The sequence below is a fragment of the Melanerpes formicivorus genome, unplaced genomic scaffold (genome assembly GCF_026170545.1).
Source record: "Melanerpes formicivorus ecotype bairdi unplaced genomic scaffold, bMelFor1.0.p_v2 SCAF_29, whole genome shotgun sequence".
Classification (NCBI taxonomy): Eukaryota; Metazoa; Chordata; class Aves; order Piciformes; family Picidae; genus Melanerpes; species Melanerpes formicivorus.
Genome location: NW_027142381.1, coordinates 2,845,847 through 2,857,357, shown reverse-complemented (window position 1 = coordinate 2,857,357; position 11,511 = coordinate 2,845,847). Strand labels below are relative to the sequence as shown.

General features: G+C 49.3%; 1 protein-coding gene across 1 annotated transcript; it reads right to left on the bottom strand.

Annotated features, from left to right (window-relative positions):
• Window positions 1–1,404: 1,404 nt before the first annotated feature.
• Window positions 1,405–11,257, bottom strand: RFC2 (replication factor C subunit 2). The gene is made up of 11 exons (XM_068154474.1): window positions 11,085–11,257; window positions 10,294–10,363; window positions 9,632–9,673; window positions 8,486–8,592; window positions 7,428–7,529; window positions 6,180–6,280; window positions 4,885–5,042; window positions 4,455–4,520; window positions 3,926–4,006; window positions 3,491–3,604; window positions 1,405–1,723 (listed from the first exon to the last, which is right to left on the bottom strand). The coding sequence occupies exons 1-11, from the start codon at window positions 11,204–11,206 to the stop codon at window positions 1,613–1,615; spliced, it is 1,074 nt and encodes a 357-aa protein (XP_068010575.1). The 5' UTR covers window positions 11,207–11,257; the 3' UTR covers window positions 1,405–1,612.
• Window positions 11,258–11,511: the final 254 nt, after the last annotated feature.

Sequence of the window (11,511 nt, the reverse complement as noted above, 5' to 3'; positions counted from 1 at the left end):
GCTTTGGCTCTCAATTAACTTGCTCTCCTGCACTTTGAATTAAAAAAGGTTGACTTCCAGTTCTGTCAGAGGAGCTGCAGAAAGTCTTGACCAGGCCATTTATGATGCCAGCAGCTCCTGCTGTTGAACCATTGTCCCTGTGGCTGAGTGAGCAATGGAAGGTGCAACCAGCCAGCTTCAGCTCAGGGGCCAAGCTCTAAACAGGAGCTGACAACACTGCCAGTGAAGATCAACTTGGCCCTGAGACAGCTGTGGAGGGGGCAGCTGAGGTGGAAAGTGACAACAGAATGGGCAGGGTGAAGTGCAGGCACAAGGAACTTGTACCTCTACCATGTTTTGTTTGAGTGCTACAACCAGAAGGTGTTTAATTACACTAAGCTGGCTCTGATGTCTGATATGGAGGTGGTCAAATTCAACTTGCCTCTGCTGTCACTCTGCATTTCACACCTCACTGCTCATCTGCAGGGGCAAGGTGGTTTCCAACACTGAACAGACAGGAAAGAATGATGCTGTAGCTTTCTGGTATGCTGAAACTATAGCCAAATGGCATGAGCTCACCTGGGCAAGCAAGAACAGAAAGGGGAACTCAAGAGCAGAGCATCCCAGACCGTGGTCATGCTTTACAGAAGTACCCAGAATGAACAGCTGGCACCACTCAGACCCGTGCAAGATAACTGCTGAAAGCACCTCCTTTAAGCACAGCACAGAAACAGCCCCCAGGGGTGGCACTGCTCAGTGTGCCTCACTTGCAACTTCATTAATTGTCCTACTTTGTGCCATTTTTTTTTCCTTCTTGGTGCTGGTCAGACCATCACTCAGGGCCAGGCTTGAAGTGTAGTCACCAACAGGGGGATTCAGGTTTTGTTTCTCCTGTTAAGTCTTGGCACCACTGGCAGGAGCAGTTTTGAGTGCACTAAACAGATCAGGTTAGGTTAGGTTAGAATAGAATAGAATAGACCAGACCAGGTTGGAAGAGACCTTCAAGATCATCAAGTCCAACCTATCATCCAACACCACCTAACCAACTAAACCATGGCACCAAGCACCCCATCCAGTCTCCTTCTAAACACCTCCAGTGAGGGTGGCTCCATCACCTCCCCAGGCAGCCCATTCCAATGGCCAATCACTCTATGAAGAATTTCTTCCTAACATCCAGTCTAAACCTCCCCTGGCACAGCTTGAGACTGTGTCCTCTTGTTCTGGTGCTGCTTGCCTGGGAGAAGAGACCAACCCCCACCTGGCTACAACCTCCCTTCAGGGAGCTGTAGAGAGCAAGAAGGTCTCCCCTGAGCCTCCTGGTCTCCCCTGAGCCTCCTCTCCTCCAGCCTCCTCTTCCCCAGGCTGCTCTGGGCTGTCAGAGTCCTCTCTCCCGCCTGGGTTATACAACATCAGAGAGTTCTTGGGTCAGAGTAAACTTTAAAACTTTATTGGTCTGAATAGAAAACAAAAGTACAAAACATTTTTACACTGGAGCCTGGCTCCTCTCCTGCCATCTAGTAAAACCAAGGGCAGAGGCTGGCTGCAGGCAGGGAGTCAGGGCACAGAGGGAGCTGCTGCCCTTTCCCACCAGGCCTTCACTGTCCAGAAGGCAGGTTTCAGCTCGGTGCAACACCTAACTGGCTGCAGGGGCTGTGGTCTTCTGACACAGCCTGGCCAGCAGGCCAGCCATTTGCAAGAGGGAGTTCACACCTTCTGCTATCTTCATGTGAGTGTACCCAATCTCCTGGTGAGAAAGACAGGGGAAAGTCATCAGATTGTTTCAGCTGGGAAACACCTCCAAGGTCATTGAGTCCAACCACTGACCTAACTTTATGCACAGTGTGACCAATGACTACACAGCAATATCCTTACTGCTGAGACCAACTTCAGTCACTTGAACTTCAGAGAATCACAGAATGGTCAGGGTTGGAAGGGACCTCAAGGCTCAGCCAGTTCCTACCCGCCCTGCCACAGGCAGGGACACCTCACACTAGATCAGGTTGCCCAGAGCCACATCCAGCTTGGCCTTAAAAACCTCCAGGGATGAGGCTTCCACCACCTCCCTGGGCAACCTGTGCCAGGCTCTCACCACCCTCATGGGGAAGAACTTCTTCCTAACATCCAATCTGAATCTACCCATTTCTAGTTGTGCTCCTTTCCCCCCAGTCCTATCACTCCCTGACATCCTAACAAGTCCCAACCCAGCTTTCTTGTAGGCCCCCTTCAGATACTGGAAGGCCACAATTAGGTCTTCTTGGAGCCTTCTCCTCTCCATGTACAACCCCAGCTCTGTCAATCTGTCTCCATAAGAGAGGAGCTCCAGCCCTTGATCATCCTCATGACCCTTCTCTCTGGACACCTTCCAGCACTTCAGAGAAGTCCACCCAAAAGACAACCAGAATGCTTTTTTGTCTTCTTTTCTTTATAATCAAGGCCTCTGTTTCCCCTTTTCCTGTGTGCAAGGTGCATCTGTTAGAGGGCAGGTGTGAAATCTTTACCACTTGTCACCTGGCTGTCAATACAATTCAGTATTTTATGATCTGCTGGGCTACAATCTGCCCCTGAAGAAAGTTCTCAAGGAGTTATCTGAGGCTTTGATGGAACTAATTCACCCAGCATTCTGTTTGCTGGTCACTGTAGTTGGTCACTGAAGTGACTTCTGGCACTTCTGTGGGTGGTTAGATTTTAAATGCCAGGTGTCCTTTCTTGCTGACAAACTGATGATGCAGAGTGAGAAAGAAAGAGGTAATAAGAAGATAAAAAATACCCTTTTTGGGGGCACCAATACAGAATCAGAGAATCAACCAGGTTAGAAAAGACCTCAGAGATCAACAAGTCCAACCTAACACCTCCTGACAACTAAACCATGGCTCCAAGTGCCACATCCAATCCTTTTTTGGACACCTCCAGGGATGGGGACTCCACCACCTCCCTGGGCAGCACATTCCAGTGGCTAACAACTCTCTCTGGGAAGAACTTTCTCCTCACCTTGAGCCTAAACTTCCCCTGGTGCAGCTTGAGACTGTGTCCTCTTGTTCTGGTGCTGGTTGCCTGGGAGAAGAGACCAACCCCCACCTGGCTACAACCTCTATTCTATTCTATTCTATTGCTATTGCTATTGCTATTCTATTCTACTGTTCTGTCCTATTCTGTTCTGTCCTATTCCATTCCATTCCATTCCATTCCATTCCATTCCATTCCATTCCATTCCATTCCATTCCATTCCATTCCATTCCATTCCATTCCATGTAGAGAGCAAGAAGGTCTCCCCTGAGCCTCCTCTCCTCCAGGCTAAACAACCCCAGCTCCCTCAACCTCTCCTCACAGGGCTGTGCTCCAGACCTCTCCCCATCCTCATTCCCCTTCTCTGGACACGTTCAAGTATCTCACTGTCCTTAAATTGAGGAGCCCAGCACATGGCAAATCTCAAACAGAAAACCCTGAGGCTGGCCCTGTGCTGTGGATCTCCTCCTCTTAGAAAGGGCTCACCAGGAGCCAGGTGAGCACTGACCTTGATAAACTCCAGTTTGAGGTACTCTGGCATTTGAAAGGTTTTGCACACACGGAAGATGTTGCCAATTACATCCTCTGGAGAGTACCCAAGGCGCCACAGGTGGGCAAGGATCTGTGGAGGCAAGAATAATCCTTCATCTAGCTGCAAAAGCTATCACCAGGTGAGTCAAGTCTATTCACTTCTGGAACAGCTGTCTGCAGCTACTGGAACTGTCAGTGACTTAACCTCAGCAGGTGATTTCAGTGCAGCCTGGCTTTGTGCTTGTTGGCTTAGTCATCTGAAGAGAGTCCTGCATGAAGAGGATTTATTGCACCCACTCACCTGCATGGCCCTGCCCTTATCTTACAAACACCACCACACACTGGGAATTCCTCAGAGAAGAACCCTGCAGAGAAAAAGTGTGCTCATGCAGACACAACAGATGGAACCAACCTTGTATGCTTCATCTATGTTTGCAGTTGTGCAGTGCTGGATCATCTCCTTCACGAGCAGGGGGTGAGGCTCATCACACACCTGTATCAAAGAGAAGTATTGCACTCCAGGATGCCAGAATAACCCTGCCTGAAGCCCCTGCCTGGTATTTCCAGCAGGCTGAAGCACTTCCAGAGTTAAGCACTGACTCAGACATGCCCTATAATACAGATTTAATTTTATGTAATCTGTTCAGCTCTCCTGCTGTGGCAGACTCAACAGCATGAAATGAGAACACCCAAGTAAGACATTCCAAAGATATCACTGGGAAATTTCCCAGCAGTTGTGGGCTCTGAGAGAGCTGGAAAGCCACAAAGTCTCAGCCATGCTGTTAGGCACTGCCAGTGCCAAAGGCACACTCTCCTCCAAAGGCTCTCTCCCCTCTCCTACAGCCCACTGCTGTCTGCACACAGGCTCAGATGTCTGACCAAAGGCCTCACGCAGCTCTGGTATTGAGCTTCTAGCATCACTGCTTTACACCATTACTAACCTTAAAGACATTTTCACTGTTGATAAAGCCAAAGCCAGAATATGTGGACTGCAAGTTGTTCAATGCCTGTGAAATTAAAAACAAGACCTCATTTGTTTCCTGCAGGGTTCCACTTCTCCCCTCCTCAGGATGGAAATAAAACACTTGTCAGAAACTGATGCCAAAGAAGCAGCTTTCAATTAAGCAGCAGAGTAACCACAAACATGCAAAGACTTTGTTTTCCACACAGAAATTCAGTACCCAGCTCTCCCCTCAGTTCACTTTTAAGGAGCCCTTCAACACTTAGAACCTCACAAACCCAAAGAGTTCAGTCAATCTTGTGCCACAGGTCACATCCCCTTTGCTCAACCTCTCCCAAAGAGCAATCCACAATTCAAAGGTTTCCTTTCCTTAAGCAGGAGCCTTTGTCTCGTCGCCTTTCTGCTCTCACCTGCCTCATATCTCCTTGGGCTGTGAAGATAATGGCTTCCAGTCCATCATCTGTATATGGCACATCCTCTTTCTCCACAATTTTCAGCAGCCTTGCGAGGATCTGTGAATCTGTCAGCTTGGTGTAACGCAGCACGGCGCAGCGCGACTGAATGGGCTCTGAGGACAGAGAGGTGTCATCAGCACTGCCCCTCTCCTCTCAAAAACCACCACCACATTTGTTTGCATCTTGGTAGGAGACATCAAGGGCTTCCAACTCTCCCCTTGTCTTCTTTTAAAGAACAACATGTCAGCTCCAGACAGAACACAGCATCCCCTTAAGCACATATCATGGCTTTAGTGGAGCCCAGATGTGGTTTGGTCGTTCAGAAGTACAGGAGCCAGCAGTGTGCCCAGGTGGCCATGAAGGCCAATGGCATCCTGGCCTGTATCAGGAACAGTGTGGCCAGCAGGAAGAGGGAGGTCATTCTGTCCCTGTGCTCAGCACTGGTTAGGCCACACCTTGAGTCCTGTGTCCAGTTCTGGGCCTCTCAGTTTAGGAAAGATGTTGAGCTGCTGGAGAGTGTCCAGAGAAGAGCAACAAAGCTGGGGAGGGGTTTGGAGCACAGCCCTGTGAGGAGAGGCTGAGGGAGCTGGGGTTGCTTAGCCTGGAGAAGAGGAGGCTCAGGGCAGACCTTATTGCTCTCTACAACTACCTGAAGGGAGGTTGTAGCCAGGTGGGGATTGATCTGTTCTCCCAGACAACCAGCACCAGAACAAGAGGACACAGTCTCAAGCTGCGCCAGGGGAGGTTTAGGCTGGGTGTTAGGAAGAAGTTCTTCACAGAAAGAGAGATTGGCCATTGGAATGTGCTGCCCAGGGAGGTGGTGGAGTCACCATCACTGGAGGTGTTTAGGAAGAGACTGGATGGGGTGCTTGGTGCCATGGTTTAGTTGATTAGATGGTGTTGGGTGATAGGTTGGACTCGATGATCTCAAAGGTCTTTTCCAACCTGGTTCATTCTATTCTATTCTCTATTCTATTCTATTGTATTCTATTCTATTCTATTCTATTCTATTCTATGCTATTCTATGCTATGCTATGCTATTCTATGCTATTCTATGCTATTCCTATTCTATTCTATTCTAATTCCATTCCATTCCATTCCAATCCATTCCATTCCATTCCATTCCATTCTAAAGGAACATGGTTTCCTTGCAAGGAGCAGGTCCAAGGTATGTCTGAAGACTGCCTTGGAAGTTAGCCAACAGTCTGGAGAACATATGAGAACAGCCCTTGGGGCAGGCAGCACTGTACCTATGATCTTGTCAGAGGCATTGCAGGCGAGCGCGAAGCGCGTGGTTTTGGAGTAGATTTCCATTGTTCTTCTCAGCGCTTGCTGTGCTCCATCTGTCATGCTGGGGGGAGAAAAGAGGACAGATTTTGCCCTTCACTGGCTTATAGGTGCAGCCTAAAAACTATTTTTACTTCAGAGTTTAATGATATTAAACACTGCTTTGTGAATGACTTGATATCCTGGTGGGATACACTAAGCAGCTTTCCTCAGTCACGTGAATGAGCCTGCAGGGCAGGCAGGCACTGAGACCTCCAGACAACAACCATGCAAAAAGAAACCAATACTCTGAAAAATGCTGCTAAGAACACTGCTACTTTAGTGCAGATGGAAGAGAATGGCCTCCTTTCATCCACTGAAACAGCCTAAGTGATCCAAACTCTTTTCCAGGGGGGAAGAGCCAGCAAACTGGAGGATGCTGTTTCACATCCAGCTACATTGTATCAGGAAGAGTGTGGCCAGCAGGAGCAGGGAGGTCATTCTGCCCTGTACTCAGCACTAATTAGGCCACACCTTGAGTACTGTGTCCAGTTCTGGGCTCCTCAGTTTAGGAAAGATGTTGAGATGCTGGAAGGTGTCCAGAGAAGGGCAACAAAGCTGGGGAGGGGTCTGGAGCACAGCCCTGTGAGGAGAGGCTGAGGGAGCTGGGGTTGCTTAGCCTGGAGAAGAGGAGTCTCAGGACAGAGCATACTGCTGTCTACAACTCCCTGAAAGGAGGCTGTAGCCAGGTGGGGGCTGGTCTTTTCTCCCAGGCAACCAGCACCAAAATAAAAGGACACAGTCTCAAGCTGTGCCAGGGCAGGTTTAAGCTGGATGTTAGGAAGAAGTTCTTCACAGAAAGAGAGATTGGCCATTGGGATGTGCTGTCTGGGGAGGTGGTGGAGTCACCATCACTGGAGGTGTTTAGGAAGAGGCTGGATGGGGTGCTTGGTGCCATGGTTTAGTTGACTACATGGTGTTGGATGATGGGTTGGACTCCATGATCTCAGAGGTCTCTTCCAACCTGGTTAATTCTACTTCTAATTCTAAATCACCAAGGGTTTAACTTTTTAGCATCTCCCTTGCAGGCATGGCCTCTGCTTGGTGTAAGCAATCCCATAGTAACACTGCTCAATGCATATTCATTTCCTCACAGACTATTTGACCATCTCAGCTGCAGGCAGGACAGATCAACACATGGCATGCAGCAGCCGAGGTTACCAACACCTTACCTGTCAGCCTCGTCAAGGATGATTATCTTATGCCGACCCTTTGGAAGCGTGACCTTCTGCTGGGCAAACATTTTGATTTTGTTTCTCACCACATCAATGCCTCTGCAACAAGAATGCAAGCCACTCAGGATCAGCTGGGTGAAATTACATAAAGAGATTTTAATCCAGAGTGGCTGAAGCATTCCTGAGCTCTCCGTTCTGCCACCGTTTGCTCCTCCCCCTTCAGCTGTGCCAGCGCTAAGTGCTGTGGAGCCATGTGGGGAGGCAGACTGTATTTAAACACCAATACTCCTCATTTTGGGGGGTTTTGGGGAAAAGAATTTAACAGTGGCAATGTATATATGTAGATAGAAAGAGATATATAGGTATATTAACACTAGCAGTGTGTAGGTCACTGGTAATACACAGCATCAGTGGTACTCGCAGTACTGCCCCAAAATGACTTCTGTTGGCCTAAAGTTAGGGGTAATAATTCAAGGGCAGGATCATCTAAGACTGCTTTGCCACTCCTTCACACAGCTGCAGCCACATAAGCAGCTCTGACTCAGAGGAGCAAACCAGCTGGACAGACTGCATTGCTTTAGCACAGCAGTGGTGATTTCCTAGACAGAGCCCCAACAAAGATTTCCCAGCAAAAGGTTTTACTCTTTTCTTCTGCTTAGGAAATTCATGTTGTGGTTCTGCAGCCCTTCTGGAAGTGACATGACCAAAGGCAGGTAAAATGCATTGTGCTCATGACCAACCCTCAAGGAAATGTCTGCAGAATACTTCAGGGACTTGGGATATACGCTAAGCCCTAAGTGCCTTGCAGTAAAGTCAGTGTCCTCTACACACTCAGCACCTTTATCCTATACTTTAATCCCCAGCCCTCCTTACAGTGCTGATTTCTATCACTCCACTTCTTTTCTTAAGCATTGGAGAGTTCCCTTACAAACAACTTGTTCAGTTTTCATTCTGAGAAGGATCCTGAATGCAGGAGACTGAATTATTTGAAGTAAACTCAAGAAAAGCAAACTTGCTGCTTCATACAAAGTTCAGAAAGGTTTATTCATCCTCACCTGTCATTGGAGGCATTCAGCTCCAGAACAGCATCCTTCAGTGCAGGACCCAGCAGAGCACGAGCCAAGCAGAGGATACTGGTGGTTTTACCTGTTCCTGGGGGGCCCTAGAAACACAACATGCAACAACTGCTGGTAAGTTGAATGTAAGTGTCTAAGTTCTACTCCCTACAACGTTCCCCAGTCATGAAAAACATCTGTAACAGAGGAACTGCAGAGAGGATGTCAGACCAGAGGCTGCTTGAGCTGCTTCCAACAGAGGAGAGAAATTGAATAGAATAGAATAGAATAGAATAGAATAGAATAGAATAGAATAGAATAGAATAGAATAGAATAGAATAGACCAGACCAGATCAGATTGGAAAAGACCTTTGAGATCATCAAGTCCAACCTACCATCCAGCACCATCTAATCAACTAACCCATGGCACCAAGCACCCCATCCAGTCTCCTCCTAAACACCTCCAGTGATGGTGACTCCACGACCTCCCCAGGCAGCACATTCCAATGCTGCAGGGAGAAGCACAAAACATGCTTCAAGAGGCATCCAAGGGACAGGACAGGTTTTAGCAGAAAGCTGTTCATCATGCCCAGTACACAGCTGTGTCCTGGGCTGCATCAAAAGCAGTGTGACCAGCAGGCTGAGGGAGGGGATTCTGCCCTTCTGCTCTGCTCTGCTCTGGTGACACCCCACCTGGAGTACTGCATTCAGTTCTGGTGCCTTCAGCATGAGGGACATGGAACTTCTGGGGTGGGTTCAGAGGAGGCCATGAAAATGATCAGAGGGCTGAAGCACCTCCTGTGTGGGGACAGGCTGAGGGAGTTGGGGCTGTTCAGCCTGGAGAAGGCTGCAGGGAGACCTTACAGTGGCCTTCCAGTACCTGAAGAGATTTTTTACAAGGGCTTCTAGTGACAGGGTCAGAGGGAATGGATTGAAGCTTGAGGAGGGCAGATTTAGACTGGAGATTAGGAAGATTCTATGAATCTGTGTATCCTGCCAAAACCACTGCTCTGTGACCAGACAATCCACATCTCTCCTAGCAGCACATTCAGGCACAATGCAAACCCATACCAGGAGGCTACTGTGGCTAGATTTCAGAAGGCAGGACCAGCACAGTGAAGGACAGCAAAACACAGCAATACTCACAGAAATGATAATATTTGGTACATTTCCCTCCTTGGCAAAGACCTAAGAAAGAATAACAATTGCAGCAATGATATCAAACAGCAGGAGCAGACACTTGGCATATTTGACTTTAATAATGAGATACAAAGCTACAATTTCCTCTCCTCCTGCTTTTGTGTTTGGAACCTGGGTGCTTTCATGTGCTTTAATTGAACTGTTAGAAGTCAGTCTCTAGAATAACAAGAAAGAAACTAAAAGCACTTAGCTCCAGAGATCTTTAGGACTCTTGCCTTGCCTTATCAGCTATGTTTGCCAGCATGAGTTTTCTGCTAACAAACACTTGTGCTCACAAATAAACTAGTCAAGGAAAATATTTCTCTGACAGAAAATGTTGTCTTTATCTTTCTTAGTTGTTTGATCATTGAAACAGTGTTACTACAACAGCTACACATTTCCCAGGTTGCCTCAAACCACAATTTAAACCACGTCCCAACTCCAAAAAGGCCTCATTGCCTTCAAACACATCCTAAAATAAAGGAATTTCTTAAGTATATCAGGCAGGATTTTTCCACAGGCTCAATTTTGGATGTAAAAGGACAAAACTGGTTTTTTTTACTGGTCTGTGGATCTGTGCAGAATTGGGTTTTTTGAGCCCCAACAGAAGAGAAGGGACAGCTACACACCTCCAGCCTGCTCACTGTATCTTCATTTCCAACTATTTCACATAGTTTCATGGGTCTGTATTTTTCCACCCTGCAAAAGGAAAACCCCACACACTTCAGTATGTCCACGAAAACTTTTAACAGTGCTTTACACTGGGGATCAACTTAAGATACATGGGACAGAGAGGACTTGATGTGTCTTCAGTGCAAAGGCTGCAGGGCTCCCCCTCATTGCTAAGCAGTGTTCCCCAACAGTCCTGCCTGAAAGGGTGCTTTACTTACATAAGGAATTCAAGGACACTGTACTCAGACACGAGTTTGGTGCCTCAGGCTGGTGTGACAGGGCTAAAGGGAGATGCCATGGTTGCCCCACTTTGGACTCGACAGGGCCTTCTTGCTTTCCACCCCGGGCTGCTCAGTGTGCTCTCCCCACTCCACAGCCCCCAGCTCTGCCTAAGTAGATTACGGGGTGCAGGCGGAGCTTTCACCACTGCCAGGACCCCCCCTACTTCCCAGTGAGACTCAGCTCCCACAGTGCCGCCGGATCCGACCCCCAAACAACCCCAGCGGCAGCCCCGCGCTGCGGGAGCCATCCGTGAACGGCGCCAAACCCCCCCGACTTCCCGCCAACGGCAGGCCCCGCCCCTACCTCGCCATAGGCTGCACCAGGGCAAGCCCCACCCCCGCCGCCCTCTGCACCAATAGCGCGCGGGTCTCCCTCCCTCCTTCCCCTCGCATGCGCTCAATGGCCGCGTGCGCTGCTTTGCCCGCCGCTGTCTTCCCGTGCAGGCCGTGCTGCCTGCGTCGCTCACCAGGGCAGCTCGTAATGGCCGCTGCTCCCAGCAGAGGTCCCCGGGGCGTCGGCAGCGCTCCGCTTCTCGCCTGCCGCGGGTCCGGCCTTCTCGTCCCCTACGACCTCCACTTCCATCTCCATCCCGGCGGTGGCTGGCGCAGCCCCTGTCTCGCTGCCGCCTCGGTAAGGGGCGGGCCGCGATCCCGGGCCCGCCTTACGGGGCGGGATGGCGGAGTCGTATGCTCCCTCCCCAGACAGGGAGTTGTCGCTGAGGTGGGCGCCGTGTTTCCATCCCAGCCGGTGCTGTGGCTGCCGGCAGCTATGCAGGCGGCGTGGGGCGCCGGGTACGCTTGCGCTCGGCTGCTCTGGAGTCCGTTTCTTCTAGCTACCATTATTTCCCCCTCTAAAATGAAAACAATGAAAGATAGGTTGCAAAATGCCGTGAG